This window comes from Rattus norvegicus, chromosome 10, assembly GCF_021556685.1.
Source record: "Rattus norvegicus strain SHRSP/BbbUtx chromosome 10, alternate assembly SHRSP_T2T, whole genome shotgun sequence".
NCBI classification, from domain to species: Eukaryota; Metazoa; Chordata; class Mammalia; order Rodentia; family Muridae; genus Rattus; species Rattus norvegicus.
The window spans coordinates 52,642,549-52,666,567 of record NC_141543.1 but is presented as its reverse complement, the minus strand read 5'-3'; the positions used below and the strand labels follow the sequence as shown (position 1 = coordinate 52,666,567).

Below are 24,019 nucleotides of genomic sequence, written 5' to 3'. Positions count from 1 at the left end.
ATAACACTAAGGGTATTGTGGTAGTTTGACTATGCTTGGCCATGGAAAGTGACACTATTAGGAGGTGTGGCCTTTTGGGAGTAGGCGTGGACTTGTTGGAGGAAGTATGTCATGGTATGGGCGGGCTTTGAGGTCTAGTGCTCAAGTTCCACCCAGTGTAGAAGAGAGCCTTCTAGCTGCCTGTGGACTGCAGTCTTCTAAAGCTGCTTTCAGATCAACATGTAGAACTCCTGGCTCCTCCTGCACCAAGTCTGCCTGCATACTGCCGTGCTTCCCACCTCAATGATAATGGCCTGAACCTCTGAAACTGTAAGCCGGCCTCAATTAAATGTTTGCTTTTATGAGTTGCCTTGGTCATGGTCTCTTCACAGCAATGAAACCCTAAGACGTTATATGTTACTCTTATAATGCTGTAACAAATATTGTGATCAAGGTAACTTACAAAGAAATGTTCAATTATGGTGGCAGGAAATGCTGAGAGCTCAAGTCTAGATCCATAAGCAGGAGGCAGAGAAGATCACTGGGGTTGGCAGGAGGCTTTTGAGGTCTAAAGCTAGGGAAAGGGTGCAAATACACTTCCTCTAAAGAGGCCACACTTCTTAATCTTCCCCAAATATTTCCACAACCTGGACAAGTATTCAAACATATGGCCTAAGGAGGTCATTCTCATTCAAACTACCACAGGATGTTTGAATAAGCCACAAGGAATTATTTTTTATCTACTAAAAATTATATATCATACACAGAAGCACATGTGTGTGTATGTGCGATAAATAATATATATCGTTTAAATGAAGTTATTATTTAGGCTGATAATATTTGCCCAAGAGACATAGACTAATTAAAAAAAAAAAAACTCAGTACCAGGCATGAGAAACCCCCTTTTTGATTTGTTAATCAGGAAAGTCCAAGCCCTTGCCCTTGGTTGACTCCCAGGTTTGAGATAGGTCCCTATTTCTGAAAATACCATGCACTTCAGACAGGACTCAGAGGATCCAAGCTGTCTTGAAACTGACTGGAAAGCATCCTCCAGAGACTAGCTTCATAGCACAAGAAGGTGTTGTGAAATCTGCCAAGGGAGGGAAGCACAGCAATGATGTCCCCTAGGAGTACAGTAGTGGCCCAGAGTCTTGCCGTAGCCAACAGCTGTCTAAGTGAACTTTAAGGCCTGCTCAACAGGAGGGGAATCATGCCTGTTACAGCGAACCTAGCCACCTACGCAGGGTGAGGGATGTCATGGATCTTAGAGGAGAGCCTACTCCCACACCACATTAAACTATCATAATTGTATTGTGAGTATACCCTTTGTGGTGGTTTGAATAGGAGCGGCCCCTGCAGATTCTTGTGTTTGAATGCGTGGCCTCAGGTGTGGTCTTGTTGGAGGAAGTGTGTCACTGTGGAGGTGGGAGTTGAGGACTTATGTGCTCAGGCTATGCCCCAGTGTGGAACACAGCCTTTCCCATGCTGCCTGTGGATCAAGATGTAGAACTCTCAGTTCCTTCTCCAGCACTGTGTCTTCTACGATGATAATGGACTAAACCTCTGAAACCATAAGCCAGATCCAATTAAATGTTTACTAAGAGTTACTGTGGCCATGGTCTCACAGCAGTAAAACCAATAAAATCCTAAGACATCCTTATACGCATAGATAATTACAGCTCTCACTCCTTGTGAAGGAAACTTCTCTTTGCAATAGACAGAGACCATTACAGAAAACCACAACCAGTCAAGCTGCCGAGAACAACTGGTTGTGGGCACTGTACAAGCCAGAAGATCAAGAAATCTGCAGTGAGATTATGTCTCCTAGGAATGAAAAGGAAGATTCACCCACGCACGACACTTCAACTTTCATGGCTCCCTAAACAAAACCTGAACTAGTACACCATCAATAGACATGCCAAAATGGAAGGGGGGCTCTCAAGGGGTTCCCCCAACCCCAGGAAAAGAACTCCCGGTAAGTAAGGAATGCTGGTCAGCCCTGAAAACACATACAAGTAAAACAAAATGGACTGAGCAGATAGTATTTGTGTGTGTGTGTGTGTGTGTGTGTGTGTGTGTGTGTGTGTGTGTGTGTAACAATAACAATTAAACAAAAGGAGGCCATGAATTTGAGAGGGAGTCAAGGTGGGGGAATGAAAGGTCTTGAGGGAGAAAAGAAAGAAAGGGGAAAATGATGTCATAATATTTTAATAAAAAAAACTGTTCCAAAAACTATTTAAGAGAGCTGAGCATGGTGGTACATGCTTGCAATCCTAGCATTCAGGAACTTGAGACAGGAGAGGAGAAAGCCCCAACCTACATAGCCAGCTCTGTGTCACTTTAAAATATTTTCAATGCATTCCAAATATTGCTGGCACACATATGAAATATTTTCAGAATATTATTAGCGGAATGAATATATTCACTTAAAATCTGAATTTAATATGTGCTATTATGGTTTGAATTTTTATTTTATTTTTTAACGTATTTGGAGACAGGGTCTATCTGTGTAGCCCTGACTGTCCTAGAACTCACAGGCTGAATGTCAACTCACAGAGATCCACTGGCCTCTGTGTCCGGAGTGCTGGGATTAAAGGCATGCAGCATTAGGCTCAGCTGTAACTAATTTTTTAATTAAAATAAATATTGTTAGCTGTGCCTTGTCTACTGCGATGGCTGTTCTTGGTTACCAATTTGACTACATCTGGCATTAACTAAAGCCTAAGTGTCTGAGCACACCTGTGAGAGTTTGTTTTTTTTTTTTTTCTTAAATTGTTTGAAGTAGGAAGAACCACCTTTAATCTGGATCTGTCACGGTGGAAAGATTCACCTTTACGCTAGGTCAATGATCAAGCAGATAAGATGTGGGCCCACTTCCTTACCTGTGTACAGTCAGCCTCCGCCCCACCCCACGCCCCATCCCTGTCATTGACCATTGGGCCCACAAACCAAGTAGCCATGGTGGCATGGGTTTGATAACATGGACTGCCACTCACTAAGGCTGGCCTGGCTACAGCTGCTGTTGAGTCAAGATCTGCTAAGATAGAAACCGACACTGAGCCCCAGATATGGCACCATTCATTCCACTGGGTGACCAGCCAGACTTGGTAGCAGATTGACTGCATTGGACCACTCCTTCTGTGGAAAGAGCAATGCTTTTGTCCTCACTGGAGTAGATACTTACATTCTGGTCATGAGTTTGCCTTTCCTGCACATAATGTTTCTGCCAAAACTAACATCTAATGACTTACAGAATGCCTTAGTCCAACATTATATTATTTCCCACAGTATTAAGGAACTTATTTCACAGCCAGAGAAGTGTCACAGTGGGTCCATGATTGTGAATCCACTGGTCTTACCAGGCTCTACCATCCTGAAGCAGCAGACCTGACAGAAAGATTCCATGACCTTTTGAAGACATGTACCAGCGAGGTTGCAGGAACCTTGAAAACTGGGACAGGTTTCTCCAGAAGGCAATATATGCTTTGAGTCAGCATCCAATATATGGTACAGTTTCTCCAATAGCCAGAATCCATGGGTCCAGGAATCAGGGGATGGAAAAGGGAACAGTTCCACTCACTATCACCCCTAGTGACCCTCTAGGTAAAACCTCGCTTCCTGTTTCTGTGACCTTAAGTTCTGCTGGCCTAGAAGTTTTGGTTCCAGAGGCAGGGAGAGCTCCTGCTAGGGGCCACAACAAGCATTCCACTAAGCTGGAAGCTCAGGTTTCCTCCTGGCCACTTTGGGCTTCCAATGCCATTAAGTCAACTGGCTAAGAAAGGCAGAAGTGTTAGGAGGGGTGATTGATTCAGACTATCCTGGGGAAATTAGATGGCTTCTCCACAATGGAAGTAAGAAACTTTATGTTGGTGTGCAGAAGACCCTTTAGGGTGTCTCTTGGTGCTACTATGACCTGTGATTAAAGTCAATGGGAAAATATAATAATCTAATCCAGGCAGAAGGATAGAGGGGTGGAGGAAATAACAGAATGGGAGTAGTGGAAGGCGGTTATAAATACCAGCTAGGTGGCCAGTTGCAGAAATGAGGGTTATAACTGACATGAGTGCTTTTGGTGTGTTTTGTTAAGAATGTGTTTCTACAGCTATATTCCTTTTCATGTGACATAACATCAATTAAGAGAATATCAGTGCTTGTTATACTTAAGTTTTGAGATATTAAAACAATGTCCATAAAGGGACATTGCCATCCACTCTACGATTTATAATTTTATAACCACATTTGTGGTTGTGCATGGGATGGCTAAATCATGTTAGGCATGATCACAGCTTGATTAAATATGTAATTCACTTGCAGTTGTATGTGGGACAGTTATATTAGTGAAATTATGACCTTGGTGACTGTTTTCATTTGGAAATCAAGGGTGGCATAAAGAGATATGATTGCGTGTTGAGTTGACAAGGGGTGGATTTATGATGGCTACTTTTGGTGGTCAACTTGACAGCATCTGGAATTAACTAAAATGCCAACAGTTGGGCACACCTGTGAGAGACTTTTCTCCTAATTAAATAATTTGAAGTGGGACAGGCCATACCTGGTGGCAGCCTATATAAAGGACACGGAAGAAGAAAGCGCTTTGCCAGTTCCGTCTCACTCTGGTTGCCAACTCCACTCCTTCTCTGGCAGTAGAGCCTACGTCTTTGGGATTCTGTCGTATGCTGAGGACCACACAGACATCCAGTCTAATCCACTAAACTTCTAGATTTTTGGACTCTCCAGTGGTAAGCAGCCATTGTTGGACTAGCAGGACCACAGTCTGCAAGCGCTCGCACTCGTTCGTGTTTCTCTCTCTCTCTCTCTCTCTCTCTCTCTCTCTCTCTCTCTCTCTTTTCCAGGAGGACAGCAGCCAGGACAAAAAAAGAGTTACTATTATATGGAAGTTAATAAGAAAAGACTAGAAATGATGCTTTAGCCTAGGACAACAGAATAATAAAATTACTTGTCAGACGTTTGATTCACATTAACTCCTCATGGCAAGTCAGGCATTGCCTCCCGCTCACAGACCAGAAGGCACAAGTCTAGGGCAGGTGGTTCTAACCCCTGCCTGAGAGTTCACAGTTGCAGAGTGGCCCAATCTGCTTTACACAGGTCTTATGACTCGACTCTGACACCCCAGAAGAACGGGGGGTCATGGCATTTAAGAAACACTAAGTGCTTCTTAGCAGGCAGCACTGGCTTCCGAGGCACAGAATCCTGCCCTCCTGGAGCTCACAGGCAGCCAGAGGGACAGGGACAGAGGCTTGCACAACAAACCAGAGGTGCATTGGAGTGAGAGCTGTGGGGATGCTGAGGAGGGTGAGGAGCATGGCCCAGTCAGGAGCTTGGCACAGTGTTCAAGAATGACCTCTAACACGGCGCCCTCTAGGTAGAGACAGGAGACAGCACAGACAAGCCTCTACAGGCGTGTGCTCGGCATGTCCAAGGGACGGTCCCCAGAGACTCTAGAACTTAGTGGCTTGAGCTCTGGGAACCAAAGTGCAGAGGAGTATGGCAATGTCTAACAAAACAAACACTAATCCTAACAGCATCGCTGGTGACTAGAAAGGCTTTGCTTCTCACTCACTCAAACAGAAAGAGCTCGAATGGGTGTTCAGCAGGGAAGTGACATGCTGCATATGCTTAGGGACACCCGCTGAGGAGAGAGCGTGGAGCAACAAGATGAAAGCTGAGTAGTGGTCTGGGAAGTCTGGGCCTTGGCCAGGAGGTCACAGAGGAGGCTACATGGCTTCTCACTGGGGCACTGTAAGACATGAACAGAGGCGTGTGCAAGGCCGATGCTGAGGCCTCAGGTCTAAGGAACCTAAAGGGAAGTGTGGACTGAGGAGGAGCAGGTGGGGAGGTGACGGAGAAGGGCTTGGACATGTGACCCTTGGGTCGCAGTGGGACGGCTCCTGATTAGCTACGGAAATCTGGATACCATCCGCAGAACCATGCCGTCACCCAGAAATGGCTCTCAATGGGCCATGTCATCATGATTAGATAAGCAATTGATATTAACATATGGCAGGATGGGGAATTTACATATTCTCTAATACACATGACCATTTTGTACCAAAAAGCCCCTCTCCCAGTTTTCACCGATTCTTTGGACATCTCATGTCATGTGTGGATCATCTTTGGAGGGCTATTGCCTCCCTTAATGTCATACAGGAAGATGAGGAATTTGCCTCACAACTCTCAGACGCCTTGACTTCTCTAAGAGCATAACCCTCACAGTGAAAGGGGAAGATGCACTCTTGGAATGTCCTGAGAGCATCCAGCATTTCTCTCGCTTGGCAGCATCCTTCATGATGTGCTGGTGCCCTTGGGAGTTCCATGGGGCCTTTGTACAGCCATGCGTGGGCATTGCAGATAGAGAGAAATACGGGGCACTTAATACCTCCCTTTTATGCACACTCACGTTACCACATTGGTTTTTCAAATGCCTACTTGCGGTTAGCAATACTGTCAATGAATTCCATCCTAGTACAGAAACGAAGGGCTACGAGTTCATGGGAAGAACTGTAACGCAGAGTAAGAGGGGAAAAGCTGAGCTCAGACTCAGGCCTGTCCTCTGTTAGATGCCAAGGGGATAAGGAGGAGGGAGGGAATAAGAGAGAATGCAATCCTTGGTGGGGGGCATTATCAACCCTGTAGACAAGTTCTGCAAGGGTCAGGATGGTTATGTATGACCCTGACTCCATCTAGGGCGAGCCAGAGCACCCAGTTAGGCCAGGACAGCTGGCCTCAAGTGCTGCATTAAACCTCTCACATGGTCCTTCCCCCCGCCCCCCGGGAGAATCCCACTGTCCTCTACTCACTCCATCCCTTAGGTCAAGACTTGCTGTTTCTCTGGGTCCCCTCTTCAGGAGTCGATGGGGTTTGCTAATTGCCCTCTTCATCCCTGCCTCACAGGACATTGGGCATCCTCACAGCCCTGCCCTGAAAGTCTGTACCTTACTAAGCCGAGACTCGAAGGCCAGCGAGGTTGAAGACTTGGAGCTCTTCATGCCAGAAGGGGTCCCAGGGAGGGGCCGAGTGCGATCAGGACCATGGCTGCCTGCTTTGGCAACTGGACTCCAGGGCTTGGTGGCACTCCGCATGATGTCCTTCTCTCTGTAGAAGGGTAAAAAGGAAAGCACATGTCTCCAAAACTATACTTGTGAGTGATATGATAAAGCTTTACAAACTCCATTCACCAAGCTCATAGTTGCTACCTCAGGAGTGATAGGGTTCAGCCAGGTACAGAACACTCTATTCCTAAGATGCTACCTTTGCATGCTGCTTGTTTTCACACCTCTGCACAGGTGTTTACCAATTTATTAAAATACATATGCAATATGATTAATACTCTGAGATCACTTTCCAGCAAATGATAGCTTATTCTTGTCACAGACACCTAACAGATTTCTGTGTTACAACCACACATCTGTAAGCACACTCATGCACACACACACCCACTCCAGCAGCCTGTATTAATATATAAATGCCTACTTCCAAGGCATAGCAGTGCACACCTTTAATCCCAGCCCTTGGGAGGCAGAGGCAGGCAGATTTCTGTGAGTTCAAAGCCAGCCTGGTCTACAAAGTGAGTCCAGGACAGCCAGGCTCTGGTCTCTGTTACATAGAAAACCTGGCCTCAAAAACAAAACAAAACAAAACAAAACAAAGACAAAAACAAGTAAAAACAAACAAACAAGGGGCAGATTGCAGGTAAAGACCTAGGAGAAAACTGAATACAGAGACAGAAGAGTGGGCATCCCAGGTCCAGCCAGCAACTGTCATTGTCATTCATGATCACTTTCATCCTCCAAGCCTTAGCCTCTGTTGTCAACAGTATCACAAGGCTGACTGTCTCTGCCTAGCCTTGTGGGCTCTGGTATGGCACAGGCATCTAAACCACAGGGCTCCATCCTTTCAAAGAACACCCACAGGTGACAAGCGATTCCAGCAGGCATGGGACACAAGGCTCTGATTAACCACCCTTCAGGGGTGATGGCTGGTAGAAGGAACGGAAGGGTCTCTGCCTCACGGCATCCCACGGCCCCTGGATAAACCACACACTGCTCTGGAGCCCAGCTCTGTCCTTTTCCTGACCAGAAGAAACCATTTCAACAGACAACATCTGTCTCTCCAAGAGTCACCCAGTTCCTCTTTCTGCTTAAGCGAAGTGATTAGACCCCTAGATACGTGTGCCCTGTTTAGCTGGTGCGTTCTATAGCTATGTAAGCGTGGCTAATGACAAAATCCTTTGTTAGAGATTTGGCAGCACTGGTCAAGCTTGTGCATGGCATAAATAAAGCCCTGGGTCCCAGCCCTGGCACTGCCAAAAGCATATGCATGTACACACGCACACAAACACACACACATGCACACACACGCTTGAATTCATTATTGGTAAAAGAAAAAGGACTACCACTTGCTTCCCACACTTTTTCTTGAAGTCAGGACACATGACTTCAGTTTCATGACTTGCTCAGAACCTCCTCAGTCTCAGCTTGGTTCCGGGTCTTGTGATTTCTTAAAAATTCAGTATTAAGAAAAGCGGCTCACTGCCAATGTATTTTACTGATATTTAGCGCTGATTATTTTTCCTTCTCAACTCATGTTTTCCGTTCTGGTTTCCACAGCAACAGTGAAAAAAATCCTTAGGTTAAGACCTGTGCAGTGACTAATTTCATTAATACTCTCTTGATATAGAACGAGCTAACGCAGCCTGACTACAAGCTAACCAGGACCCTGTTGGGCTGACTCATGGAGCGCATTTCAGCGAAGTATCCACTTAGCCAACATCCCATCTCATGCTATTGGAACTACTTAGAAATGGCCGGTGTAGGGCTCACTTTATGACAGCCTTAGGTATATGCTTTGCTTCCCTAAACCTGACTACTTAGCTTAGCATGCCAGTGCCCTGTGTCTACTTCCCAGAACACTATGAAGATAGAAACAGTGGGGAAAGGATGAACGTTTTCCCTGTCAACCATTTTTCTTGACATTTTAAGAGGATCCAATCAGCTAATCAACCTTATCCAAATTTAAATATATAAGCTCAGTTCTTAATTTCTGGTAAAAAATCTAAGGGGCTCGATGGAGTTTTAACTTTTTTCCCCTTCAGTCAGCAGGTCACTCGCTCTGCTGCTTCTCCTGTCACTTTTTGCCACCTCACCTTCTCTACTCCCCTCAAATGTTCTGAATCTGATAACGTTATTCACAGGTGCGGCATCCACTCTCTGAGAGTCTGTCATTCTCCTCTCACCGCCCTCTTCACTGGACTCCGCCCTTCCGTACTCTCCCACCTGCTAACCTCTTTCCTGCCAGTTCCAGCTTTCAGAATTCAAGATGCTCCATCATGAATCAGTAACGTCTTGCCCACAGTACCCAAGAAGAGTCATTCCCAGCGATGAGGGCAGGATATCTAGACAGGTCCACCATTCTTGTCCTCGGGCACAAGCCAACAATGCCTTTGGTCTTGCCCTGGCTAGAGGCCAGAAATGCCAGACGGGGGCTCTGGCTCTTGGTCTGGTTTCTCATTTTACGCAACCTGAGTGAACCTAGAAACCATATGTGAGGTTAGAGTCCAACTGTGAAGCATCCAGACACCCATGGGCAGGCCAGCTGGACTGACCAGCTCATCTCCCCATGCATCTTCTGCTCTGAGTGCTACAAGAAGGGCTTAGCTGCTCGATGATACCCCAGATTCTGGGACCTCTCTCCTGGTATACAGGAGCTCTGCCTTCCTTTTTCCTCTCAAGCACCCACCTAAAATCCTATACTAACACGGCTTCCTAAACTCATCCACCCATTGTCTGTGAATTCCATCCTGAGTTCTTGAGAACAGGGACCCAGAAGCCACTGGCTTGGGTAGCTCTGCTTCTCATCGGTTTTGTCTGGTACCTTAACTCTACAAACTAGGCACATGGTAGCTGGGAAATTCTCCACCACTTTTAAGGCCCCCCCACTTCTCTCTGTCTCACAAGTAGGGCAAGTGCCAGATAGGACGTCCACGAATGACTTCTCAGCATCAGCATAGAGAAGTGACTCAGCACACAAGATCAAAACAGTCACAGCAAGAAGGAAGGAAGATGGGTCCCTGTGCTGTCAGACAGATAGGGCAGCCATGCCTTTCCACTTTGACTAGAAGGTACTGGCGAATGCCCCCATGTGAATGATCTCAGTCCTGGGAAGTGTTGCCCTGTGCTACAGTCTGAGTATTGGGGTATTCCTCAAATTCACACGATGAAACCAAATCCCTAGCATGGTACTCTTAGGGAGTGAAACGTCTGGGAGAAAGTTGGGCCAGGAATGCAGAACCCTTACAGAAATGACCTGAGGGAATATTTTTGTCCTTCTATCAATTGGAGCCACAATCACAAGGTGACACCATGAACCAGACAGAGGGCTCCCATTAGACATTGAATCTGCTGGCCCGAATCTCAGATTTTTGAGCTTCCACAACTTCAAGCTATAGCTCTCCCTTGTTCATAAGGCACCCATTTTAGCTCTAACAAGCTAAACATTTCCATCGTATAGAAGAGGGAATTTCCTTGGACTCAGGGAAGTCAAGCAACTTGCCTAGGTCACAGAACTCATCTGCGGCCAAGGCTGAGACCAGGTTGGAAGGCCATCCAGATAATCCCCGCCCATGTGAGAAATAAGAGCGTTGAGCATCAACCCTGCTCCTGGCTCCCTGCTGACTGGGAGCCTGGGCGTGTCTGAACTCTATGCCTCTTAGCATCAGGTGGAGTAGAGGCACCAGAGAGCATTACAAGTGGCAACAGAAGATCCTTGGCAAACAGGAGCTGCCTTCTGTCAATTATGCCAGTCCCAGTCAGGGCACTTCTTATTAGCTTGACAATACACAGCCACGGATCCATTAAATCTTCAGAACAGGAGGCTGCCAGATACACCAGGCAAATGTCCTTCCTGTACACAGAACAGCCTGTTTTCATCTGAAAATGTGGGCACAGGGACGCAGAGAGGGAAATAAACCTTGCAGTCTTTGGATCACTTTTAGACAATCTGGGCTGCCACAAGATAAACATAGGTGAGCACACTCGCTGACTAATGCTTCTCTCCAGGGTGTGAGCTAGGGACGGAAAATGAATAGGTGGCCTCTGGCCAAGCACAGGGGAACAAGAAGGGAGAAAAAAAGTCTCTAGCCTTAATTCTCTGATTTCTTAAACTCCTCATAAGCAATACAAAGGGGCCCAATCGATTACAGGTGAATCTAGGAACTTACTGGAGAGAAAGGATGGGAGATGGAAGGAAGGTCTTCCCAGGGGTGTTTTCTTTTTAAAATTTCAAGCATTTTATGTTGATGCCCCGCTTCACTCCTGTTCAGAGCAGTGTATGACTTACATTTAAACCGTCCCCCACGAACGACACAGCATAAAGTAGTAAAGAGAGAAGGAGGAGGGAGGGAAGGAGGAGAGGAAGCGGGCCATGACAGTGTATTTTAGGAATACACAGAGGCATGGTGTCCCAGCAAAGGTTTAGAAACTGTGTTCTTCCTGCCCATGCTGCTGTTATCTGGGGATCTTATTTTTATTTCCCTTTTAAGGCAAGAAAACTGGAAGGTGACTAGGAAACCATTCTGGATGAACAGAAGATAATGAGTCTCCAAGAGTGGGAGGGCATTCAGGTCTCAGCTGCAAACACAATAAGCAGTAGGAAGCAGCAAGCTAAAGAAAGCATTCAATCTGGAGAACCAGGAAAATAGGAGTGAGCACATAGTTCAATTACCATGGGACCCGGCAGGAAGTGCAGCGCCAGGGATACGCAGGCTGAAAATATCTAGCCAAAGACTAGTAGGACAGTATTTCTTTTGCTCCAGACACTTGGATGGGCCAGTTGCAGGCCTGGGATAACTCCACCTGTAGGGGACACAAGGCATTCACAAAGGCACACCTCAGGGTGCTGCTGCATAGAGACTAGAGGTGCCACTAGGCATCCTGCCCACCAAAGGAGTCCTGGGACAATGAAACATCTAGGTCAAAATATCAGCAATGCTGTGGGGGTCATGGGGTCTTGGACAGGGACCTGCTGAGCTTCCCCTGGAACACGGGAACTGTTAACTGCCCTCACATTTCAGCCATGGACACAGGAAATGCTTCCAAATGATTATTTCCTGTGGCTTGGAGATGAAAGAAGCCGTCCAGCAGCTTCGAATTCCTCCGCAGTCAGCAGGGAAAAGAAAAGATTTCCACATTGCGTCACAAGAGAAGCTGCAAACCAGGACTCACTGGTCCCATCCTCGGACAAAAGCTACGTGGGAACAACTGGAGTCCTGGCGTATCACAGACTTGGAAAGAAATGATGTCAGGGACTCAGAATCAAGGTGCTCTGCCAAGGGCGGGAACCACAACTAACAGAGACTGGGCACAACCGGGAAAGAGAAACCAAGGCAAGGGACGGTCATGAATACGAAATGCAGGTGGTGGGGCGGAGGCTGTAATCTGCGGCTATACTGAGATCAAGTGCTCAGAAGCGCCGCTGGTCTGGGGAGCCCTTCTGGCTCCAAAGCTGAACCAAGAAGCCGGCAGCCTGTGGGGTGGAGTGACCACTAATGGGCAGCTATTTCCTTACTTATCCTGTAGCTCCACGTCGGAGACTTGAAGGGAATGAGCCAACGCTGCAGGGAAAGGGAGGTGGAAACACGATCCCTCCGGAGCCCTTTCTTTGGGAGCAGTTTTAAAGAACACATACATGGCAGAAGAACAAAGTGAGGGGAAGAAGGCAGGGAGCCGGAGGCTTTCATGCCTACTCAGGCTGAAGCATCCTGAGTCATATTTGTTCTGTCCTGGTCTGAGGCATCTGGCGCAGGCCTCCACCTCTGCCTGGAATGCCTGCTGGGAAAGAGTTGAGCTGACAGGAATGAGGGAAGGGCAAAGCTTGTAGAACCCTCGGGCTATTATCCTCCTCACTGTTAGCCTGGGGCCACATTGGAGGAGGAGCTAAGGCCAGAGGGAGCTGGACCAGGACCCAGAAGAGGTGAACGCACTGCAGGAGAAAACCTAACCCACCACCTACATGCAGAGGATGCTGCTGGGGGTGGGGGGGACGACCCTCGAGCTATTTCTCCCCTTCCCACGGGGTGCTAGAGAGGCTAGTATGTGAGCCCAGTGTCTCTGGTGGCCCTGCCTGGCACAAACACAGGAAACTAAGGACACCCGCCCAGCTCCCTTGGCTGGTTCACTTAAATACTACCTTCCAAAATGAACTTAAGTCTACTCCCTCTAGAATCTGTTTCTCCAGCCACAAGGGTCTTCTAGGGGCTCATAGGTAGTCTGTCTCCTTATCCCCCTGGCCACCAGATGTATAAACTTACCCTGAGGTTTCTCCCACGGGGCCCTCCTGTCTCCCACAAGCTTTAGCAGAGTCCTGAACAGATCCTCATAACTGGACTTGCTCCCAACTTCCCTGTCTGCCTTCAGTACTATATTGCTTCCAGCCATCCAGACTCAACCCTCAGCATCATTTTGGACTCTTTTCCTAGGCTCTCATTTCTCTAATCCACAATTGGCCACATGGGCAGATCAGGCCCCGGCCCTGTTTCTGAAAGGCCCTTGTACCCAGCACAAACCTGCATCCACACACCACTCTTCCCTCTGTGGATTCCCACCAGGCTTCTGCAGGTTTGTTTGGGATTGGTCACTTTCTCCTAAGAACCGTCCACCTACCCTAGTGTTTACCAACCAGGAGCCAGTTCAATGGCAAGCATATCCTTGTATTATCTCTCATGTTCCCGACTCCCATGCCAAGCAGCCACTGACATCTAGGGTTTACAGATCACCACTAAGGAACAAGAAGGTAGCTAATGCCTGAGGCAGGCCAGACAGTGCCACCTGCCCCCTGTGCACCCAGTCCTGGGCCGCTGCTCCCCCCCATTCACTCTCTTAGTCCCTTTCTAGGTATTACAGTAAATACCTCACAGGGCTGGGTATGCAGCTCAGGTGTGGAGTGGTTCCCTGGTATATACGAGACACAGGATTTAAGGCCCAACACTGAAGAGGGGAGAAAGGAAAACTTACAACAGTTAATTAATGGGAACTTGCATCTGTGAGGGCATTCACAGACACAGGGCACATCTGGAAAGCGAGAGAAGGGAGAGCCTTCTGAAGGGCAGCACCCTCCAATAGGCTGGGAGCCTGATGGAACAGAAGTGGATAAAGGAGGGAGCCTCCAAGGAAGACACTCTCACTACCTCATTCTCTCTGCCTGCCTCCCACCCACCAGGAGGGCAACCAACCATGCCTGGAACCACTGACACCGTGATCCACAATAACCCCTTCCTCTCTGTCCTAACCAGGGTTACTGTTGCTGCCATGAAACACCATGGTCACTGAGACTTGGGGAGGAAAGGGTTTATTTCAGCTTATACTTCCAGGTGACAATCCCTCACAGAGGGATTACAGAACAGGAACTCAAACAGGGAAGAAACCTGGAGGAAAGTGCTGATTGATGCTGAGGCCATGGAGGGGTGCTCTTACTGGCCTGCTCAGCCTGCTTTCTTATAGAACCCAGGACTACCAGCCCAGGCACCCCATCCACAGGCCTGGGCCCTCCCACATCAATCACTAGTTAAGAAAATGCTCTGCAGGCTTGCCCACAGCCCAATCTTATGGAGGCATTTTCTCAGTTTAGGTCCCCTCCTCTCAGGTGACTCTAGCCTGTGACAACTTGACATAAAATTACCCAGCACACTCTCTTCAATTGTTTACCTCAGGTGTTTTGTCACAGTAATGGAAAATCTAGCAAGCTCACAAGTGGCTTGGGGGTGCTGTTCAGCTGTAGAGTGTATGCTTACCATGTATATCCAAGACCCTCAAGACCCTGGGTTCAAGCCCCAGCAAAGATACACACACACACACACACACACACACACACACACACACACACACACACTCCACAAACTATATTGTGTCACATCCTACACAGAACATGCTGATCTCTCACTTCTCATTGCATTTGGAATAAAAAGCCAAGTCCTGTGTCATGACCCCCAGGTCTCAGACTGTGTCTAGCTCTCCACTTGGGCCCCAGTGTTAGCCCCTGCTCACTCCACTTCAGCCAAACAAGTTGCTTCAGCTCCTTCAGACACCTGCTCTGTCCAAGTAAACCCTGTGCCTGCTGCTCCCCCTGTGCCTGCTGCTCCCCCTGTGCCTGCTGCTCCCTCTGTGCCTGCTGCTCCCTCTGTGCCCGATGCTCCCTCTGTGCCCGATGCTCCCTCTGTGCCCGATGCTCCCCCTGTGCCCGCTGCTCCCCCTGTGCCTGCTGCTCCCCCTGTGCCTGCTGCTCCCCCTCTGTGCCTGCTGCTCCCTCTGTGCCTGCTGTTCTCTGTGTGTGAATGTCCCCCGGATACTCACATGCAGGGCTGCTCATCCTGTGTCCCATCTCTGTTTAAGAACACTTCCTCTTGGAGGCTCTAGAATAGTTGTCCCACCCAGCTGGCAGTCCCTGGCTTATCTCTTCAAAGCTTTTATCAACAAACCGTGCCTACTGCTGCCATCTGTTACTTGTCATTGATCACCTCTCACTGTGTCACTGTGACCTCCCCTCCAATGACATGGTGCTAATTCACACACACACACACACACACACACACACACACACACACACACACACCATCACATGGTGCTAATTCTCTGGTTATATATGGAAGGTCTGTGTGTTGAAGGCCCCATCTCTAGCCTGCATTCCTACTAGGACGTGGTGAAACCGTTCTGAAAAACCAAGCCACTGTGGATATTGTGACTTCAGCCCCTCCCGCCTCTCTCTTTGCTTCCTGGACACTATAAATGGATGGCTCCTCTGCCATTTGCTCCTAGAATGCTGGGCTGAGCTGCCACAGGCCCAAAAGTAACAGGACCACACCATCAGGGACTAAAAGAGGACCCGCAGGTAAGTGTTTCCTGATCTCACCCAACCAAACTCCAGAAGGCGCCCAGATCCCACCACAGGGCCCTGCAATAGGTGAGTCATTTCGTCAGTGCAGAATAAAAGGCATGAGCAAGTCTCTTCTGAAAGAGGAAAGGACCTGCTCAAGAAAGTCTATAACAATCACCCAGAAAAGGGCCCCAAACTGCTCTAAGAACAAGAAGCCACCGCTCAAGATACAGGGTGTTTCAGCACCATCACCAACACTAAGATTCATGTCGACACACAACCCTTTACATCATAAAACTTAATTTCATCAACTCACGGTGGCAAGATGGCTCAGAGGGTAAGGACACCTTCCACCGAGACCGACAACCTGGCTTTGATACCTGGGTCCCACAGGATGGAAGGAAAGAAAGCAACGCCTCAGACTTGTCAACGGACCTTCACAGTCTGTGCTACCTCCCACGACACACGAATAAACAAAAGCAACAAAAATACTCCAAGGAACTAGTCCCCAAAGTTATTCCATGCCAAATCTCTAAAAAACTAGCCACTGTTACATATGATATCAACAGTGGTTTATGGAGCCTTAAAAGTTCTTTTTAAAATTACATTTTATATGATGTATGTGTAAGTCCATGCCACAGTGCACACATGGTGGTCTGAAGGCAACTTGTAGGGATCTATTCTCTTCTTTTTTAAAAGATTTATTTATTTTATGTATGTGAGTACACTGTAGCTGTCTTCAGACACACCAGAAGAGGGCATCAGATCTCATTACAGATGGTTATGATCCACCATGTGGTTGCTGGGATTTGAACTCAGGACCCCTGGAAGAGCAGTCGGTGCTCTTAACCACTGAGCCATCGCTCCAGTGCCCTATTCTCTTTTTCCATCGTGTGGATCCCAGGGACCAAAGTCAGGTTCTCAGGCTTGGTCAAAGGTGTCTACCTGCTGAGCAACCTTGCTGGCCCAGTTTGTGGTGGTAATAACCAGATGTCTCAACAGGAATACAATGGATGAATTTATGTAAGCAGATGCTTCCAAATGCGGCAACTAGTGATAACCAAAAATTTATGAAACCAGTAATTCAGAGATTCAAGTCTACGTATTCAATCTTCCACCCATATTTTTCTTTATTCCCGAGACCCCTGTGTGAGCTGGGGAGAAAGGTGTGGCTTCTACAGCAGCAGGCCAATTCTGTCACTTTTTGGGTATTTCCTCTAGAAACAATGCCAGGACCGCGAGGCACACTGCCCCTCCCACCCAGAAAAACTTCTGTGCCCTCCACCTCCACAAGAACTGCCGACACTCAAGAGGTGAGAGACAAACTCTGCCCACTGCTCTGCTGAATTAGACCCTCTGTGAAAATACAACAAAAGCCTATGAGAGGCAAAGCCACCTCCATGACCGCACCTACTAGTTCCCTCTCCCTTCGGCCTTCACTAAGAAATTAACTTATAGTCAGGTATGGTGGTGCACCCTTTCATCCCTGTACTTAGGAGGCAAAAGCAGGTGGATCTCTGTGAGTTCAAGGACAGCCTGGTGTACAAAGTGAGTCCAGGACAGCCAGAGTTACATAGTGAGCTCCAAGGCAACTAGAACCACATAGGGGGACCCGTCTCAAAGAGGGGGAGGGGGAGGAGGAGGAAGAAGTGGAGAAGAAGGAGGAGGAGGAGGAGGAAGAAAAGGAGAGAAGGAGGGAGGAAAAGAGAGAGAGAAAAAAAATGAGAAACTTACTTCTTTTTAAATTCAAATGTCAAATGCTGGCATTGTCCAGAAATTTTTAACAGGCTTATTTATAAATGCTACAAAGCTGAACTGTTGAAATGAGCTCTTTGAAACACTTTGACTTACAATAATGCTTTACATCCTGCATTTATATTAAAAATTACCACACAAATGACAACAGAGACACTGACAATACCTGATTCTTGTCCCTTATTTTTCCAGTTGCAATTGTATACTTAGGTACCCTTTGACCCCATGGAAAAGCATCTAACATTCAGGACTACCGAAAACAGGAAGAAGGGGATTTAAAGTTTTTATTTTATTTATTTTTTGAGATTGAAATGTTTCCCCTCATAGTAGACTCTAAAGTGTATGTGTGCCACATGCTAGCTGGTATGTTCTAGAATAATTGTTCCATTTTTAGCATGGCTAGAACACAGTCTGGTATCCTCAAAGAGTCTAATCAGACAGGCTCACCTGCCTCCTGCTCCAGTAGCTGCACTCGGTGGGCTTCTCGGAGTGCCACAGCATCAGGCATCCACTGCTTCTGTCTTTCCCCACTGCCTCTCTGACAATGGGAAGCCATCAGCAGTTCCACAAACCATGCCTGTCTCATGCTAGATACATTGCAAACGAAGGTCACGAGTTCAAAAAAAAAAAAAAATCAAGACTGTCCCCATACATCAAGGAAACAGGACACTGAAGAAGCATGCCACCCAAACCCACACTGTGTTGTTGTTTGAGACAGGGTCACACTATATAGCCCAGGCTGACCTCAAAATCACTATCTTCCCAGGGTGTGGTGGCCCATGCCTTTATTCTTTATTTCCAGCACTAAGGAGGCAGAGGCAGGGGACATCTCAGTGAATTTCATGCTAGTCAGGGCTATACACAGTGGAACTGTCGATAGATAGGTAGATAGATAGATAGATAGATAGATAGATAGATAGATAGATAGATAGATGAGAGAGAGAGAGAGAGAGAGAGAGAGAGAGAGAGAGAGAGAGAGAGAGAGAGAGATCTTCTCGCCTCTGGAATGCCAAGATTATAGGTGTGAACCACTATACCCAGCTTCAACCCCTCCAGATTCAGAGAGCTGGTGTCAACTGCATCAATACAAGCTCCACAGGTCACAGGATGAGACATCCTCCAATGGCTCATTCATTCTGATATTTTAACCATGACTACCTCTCTTTCCCCTGAAGATACATGCTCAGTTCTGCTAACCTCACCGCTCATCCTTATCTTACATCAAATGCAGGCTGAGGACGCCCAGGAGGGGTTTCACTGAACAGATGCCAACGATAACCTGATTGCCGGCTCTGCGTGTGTGTTTTCATACATGCAAGCTCATGGAATAGTAGGTATATTGGGAGAAGATATGCAATCAAATAAGGCTGAGCACGTTAAAACTCAGAACCTCCAGGGAAAGAACGAGAGCCTCCTGCTCCAGGACAGCCATTTCCTGGACATGATGCCTTCTGAGTCCTACAGTCCCTAACACAATTATGAAGGACTCCTATCAGGTGGGGACAAATCTTCAATGGCATTTCAGTATGTGGCAAAACAGCCCAAGGTCCTATAAGCTTGAAGAGCTAAGCATATAAGGTGTCAGTTGAACCCCTGCCACATGGAATGCTGTGGTCCAGGTGTCAGGGAGTCTGTCTGTCCATCTGTGAGGCTGCAAGGCTTCCTAGGAGCGCTCTCAATGTAGGATTAGAGAGGGAGGTAGGAACTGGGGTGCAAGACACTGAAAGAGCTATTTCCTCAGGAAAGTCAGCCTCCTCCCAGCATGCTCCCCGTGCCTCCTGGGACTCCTTGACAACTGAGCTCCAACACCTTGAAGCTACAAGGGACCATGGTGGTAACAGTTACACTGCCCAAGGGATGGAGGTAACACACCTGGGGTTGGCTGTGGGGTACCTACAGGGCTGTATACAGCAGGACCCCAGGAAATGTGCTGTCTGGGAACAAAAGCCATGCGGTGCCTGTGTGGTATTTAACGTCACTCCTGGGATCAACCTTGAACAGCAAGGGAAGGCAGAATATAGCAGGAGCCTTGAAAGACGTGGAGAACCCTGGGACCTCATGTACACCTACATTGTCACCATGGTGCCCCAAGTGTCAAGGATACCCACTACTCACTCCGTGGTGAACAGTGAAAGTCCAGCCCGCACGCACACATAGGGCTGTGGGTGGCTGCCACTTCTCAGAGCATGGCGTCCTGGGTTTCTTTATTGTTGCTGGATTAACTGAAATCGGCGACACAGCTATTTCATTTTGTTCGCACATTCCTGAACTCCTTTCTTTCTAACCCACGGGCTTTAGCTATCGCCCCAGAGTGCCAGCTGGCTAATGGAAGCAACTGCTGTGCTTTGTGGGGTAATGTATTCAGTGCCTGCATTACACCCCATCTCAGCAGCAAACGCTTCTCAGGTTGTGTTCTAAATACGTACAAAACCCACGCATCGAGGACCGACTCTTTTGGCTGCTCCCAGATTACCTGGCTGTAACCCACTCTCTGCACCATCTTCAAAAGTAATTCTATATGGAGACAATGAGTACAGCATCCGCTACATGATCTGTCCCTAGAGTGGATCACAAAGTTATATAACAGCCCTGCTTCCTAAGGGTGGGCTTGTGATGAAGAATCACATCTGACCATCCATGGGTCTCTCCAAAAGCCACCAGCTCTTTACTTCAAAGTAAAGAAGACACCAAGTGCTCCATATGTGGCCCTGGCTCTCTTCTGTCTACTCCTGCCAGTCTCTTGGCACACAGAACCCAGGCACAGCCACTGCAGGGAAACAATTACTCAGACCCCTTAACCCTAAGGCCACTTAAACCCTAGAACAATAGGCTTCTCTTCCTTGCATCCTTTTTCCTAACTCCCTTCTCTGGGGAACAGTCCTTAGACAACAAGTCCTAACAGCACCTTGTGCCTAAGGTCCCCAGCCACCCCTTCACCTCAGTAAAGTCCCTACCACAGCCCAGATGCCCTGGAGAGACTGACTCATAGGTGGTCTGCCTTCTGAGTCCAGCTTCTGCACCACATTTTAAAGATGGATCACAGATGGGGCTGGGGATTTAGCTCAGTGGTAGAGTGCTTACCTAGGAAGCGCAAGGCCCTGGGTTCGGTCCCCAGCTCCGAAAAAAAGAACAAAAAAAAAAAAAAAAAAGATGGATCACAGATTGAAACTTGAAATCTAAGACCGAAAAGAATCTGATAGAGTGGGACAAAGTCTTTGTGACTGTGAGTTAGACAAAGATTCTAAGTACATGTCCTTTGGTATGAGGCCAAATGCATGATTGGTAAAATAAAATCTAGGACCCTCCCAGTGCCCAGGAGTCCAAAGTTACATTGACAGCATAGTGAAGTCAGCCTGGGCTACATGATATCCTGTTTCAAAATACCAAAATAAACAAACAAACAACCCCAAGCAAGGCAAAAACAAAAATCTAAAATAAAACCTGTAGATTGGAATTTATCAAATATAAACCTCTGTTCTTCAAAAGATGCTGCTACGAAACTAAAAGCCACAGAACACAAAAGGCACTTGAGTTTTAGAAAAAAGCTCATGAGGTATAACCAAAAAAATAAGAGCCACAACTTTAACAGCAACATGAACATTTCAAGAAAACGTGAACAAGTCCTTCAACAACAAATATATCTGGCTTAGGGTGTTGTTTGTTTCTTTGTTTGAAGACAGGGTCTCTCTGTGTAGTCTTGGCTGTCCCGGAACTCACTCTGTAAACCAGGCTGGCCTCAAAGTCACAGAGAGTCTCCTGTCTCTGCTTCCTGGGTGCTAGGATTAGGAGCATGCTTCAATGGAAGATGAAAGGTCCGGTCCTAGAAGAACACAACAGCTTGTTGGCTGGATCCTTTCGCCTGTTTAGAGAGCATTCTGGGACTACCTCACGTACCTCAGGCACTGTAGTGGGCATCAGGGCAAAGGCTAGGCGAGGTCAGTCCCACCCCTCCCACCTGGGTTCATGGTCCAACAGAAAACACAGACTGTCAAAAAAGGGAAGCGCTTACCCAAGAAGGGACACACTCAAGTCAGGAGGGAAAGGCTGTGGGTGACATCCTCTGTGGTGGGGGAATAGCAGCATCAGAGAAGGAGACACACATCAGGAAGTGGGAAGCAAGCAGGTGGGGCTCATTGCTGCCTGTAGACATCAGGAGACCATGCTCACTACCTCATCTGCCCTGGTCCTGCCAGAGGGACACAGTCCTCCTCACAGATAGTCCACAAGACCATCAAATCACACAACAGCACAAGCAGGTTCAGCACTCCCCATGCAGGGTCATTCTCTACAAGGTTCCAGTATTATGTGAAGCCATCAGGAAAGGACCTTAGAGCCTCGGGGGCCTGAGAACTCCAGAGGTCCTTACAATGCTGGACTCAGTGGACACATACAACCTAAGAGTCTCTCCCAAGATTCTCCGCCTTTAATCTCCCCTTTCTCTCCCTCCCTACCTCCCCTGCATCCTGTAGGTTGACATCTATATACAGGTGAGGGTTGGCACAGTTAGGTGAAGGTCATGATTGGACAGTAAAAAAATAAGGCAGGACAAAGCTATTGTTAAGGTGGGAGAAAGAGGAAAGAAGGAGAATCAAGATGGAGACAGAGGATGACCCAGATCCGGGTGGTCTTGAATGGCCCTAGGTAGTTATGCATATTTTTTAAGGGATGGATTTCTATAGGTAAATTTATCTTATCTAAGTGGGTGGTTTGTATCCTTATCAACTGGTTGCGAGTTTATCGTGTGGATGTATTGTGGGTTGAGAATTTAACATATAAATCTGATTGTTGGGTTGCAGTTTGTTGAGTCTGGATTTTACCGGGTAGCTGGAACTGGAAAATTCATGGCTAGGGGAGAGCCTCTGGGAGAGATACTAACCAGAGATAAACTATGGTTAGTTCCATATGCCTCCCACCCCGTGCCGGAACTAACTCTAGGGACCAGCGTGGTAAGGTGCCACGCTGAACGCCAGGGTCTGAAAGTACTTGGGGGCAGCATGGAGCCGCTAAGATAAAAGTGCCCCGCAGTGCCACGTGGCCCTGGGTGCTGGCACCAGCATGGGATAAAAGGTTATCCTTTTCTAATATTTACTGCAGCAACTTCCCCCGAGGGAAGGGTGGGAAAGCTACTCATCTTCTTTTCTGAAGCAGAGGTGGCTATTTCAGGCCCTCCCAGGTCTCACGGGAGGAGGTTGTTACTGCAGCAACCAGGTATGACTTCCACGCAGACCTGCCTCGGGGGACCCCTGCTCCCCAAGTTGTAAGGAATTACTGACTTAACCTCGTGCACTCGCAGAATTACACAGAATTAATAGGTGTCCCCATGTCTCTCTTTCTGCTATCTCTCTGGCGGCACAGTCAATGTCTCAGCCTAATACATTTCCTTCCTCCTTATAAACAGCTCTGTGACCGAGCCTACCCCACCTCTAGCGTTCCCAACAGGGCGTTTTAAATTTTAATTGTTACGTTTGGCTTCATTTCACTCTCCTTGTTTCCGTCTGTTAATAGTGTGGGCTGAGGGGACTGCACAAGTCCTGATGGCTGGCACTGGTAACTGCGAGAAGAGGAATTATAACTAAGTTTTGTAGTTGAGGAAAAGAAAAGATGAGATCAGAAGAACTGGAGGGGTGGGATCAGCATGAGGTAAAGGGACTGCATGTCGGAGAGTCTCCAGTAAAGATGCATTCACTCTGCAGGTGCGTCCCAGAATAGCCACAGCTTCATGTCCCTCCTCTGTAACTCTCCACATGTCCCCCTCAGGGTGACTACATAGCGACACTCGTAGTAGCTGATGAGACTCTTCATCATGGCCATGGGCTCCTTATCTCCCCAGGCATGATGCTGCCTGGTGTACACTAGGTACTGGTGTCTGCAAGGTATGCTATAGTCTGCATGCATCCTCCAGAGATCTGTGTGCTAGAAGCTTGGTCCCCAGTATGATGGCATTGATGCAGCAGGACCTGCAGGCAGTAAGTCTACTGAGTCATTTTGCTCAATGGTCACAGTATCAAACTAGCCTCCAAATTTGTATCTCTATATTAGCGCAGCTGCCAGATCTCATTGGCGAAGTCTCTCTGTACAGTGGATGATGGTCAACACAGAAACGCACAATCACCAGAGTATAGAGAATAAATGTCAGGGGAGTGAGTATCCACAAATGGGATCACCACAGACTGAGAAGACTCTAAGAGCGCCCAAGACTGAGGTCAGGGGGCAAGAAGGGCAGAGTCTTCTGGATGGGACAGGACCTCTGCACTCATGAGTTGATGGTGGCTGTGGTTGTCTGCACCAGACCTACATAAGATCAAATCAGTCAACATCCGAGGGTGCAGTGGGAAGGTGGTGTAGCCCACCCCGGTGAGGAGTCATATAGACAGCTGGCTGTGACTTCAGTAGGAAGGAGAAC

At 47.6% G+C, this 24,019-nt stretch overlaps 1 protein-coding gene across 7 annotated transcripts in view; it reads right to left on the bottom strand.

The window, feature by feature from the left end:
* Window positions 1-24,019, bottom strand: part of Specc1 (sperm antigen with calponin homology and coiled-coil domains 1) — a 274,496-nt gene that overhangs the window by 194,531 nt on the left and 55,946 nt on the right. For all 7 annotated transcript variants that reach the window (XM_087571814.1, NM_001428980.1, XM_087571817.1 and 4 more), the window contains 1 exon segment: window positions 6,933-7,092. In XM_087571814.1, the coding sequence (XP_087427940.1) occupies window positions 6,933-7,092 (160 nt within the window).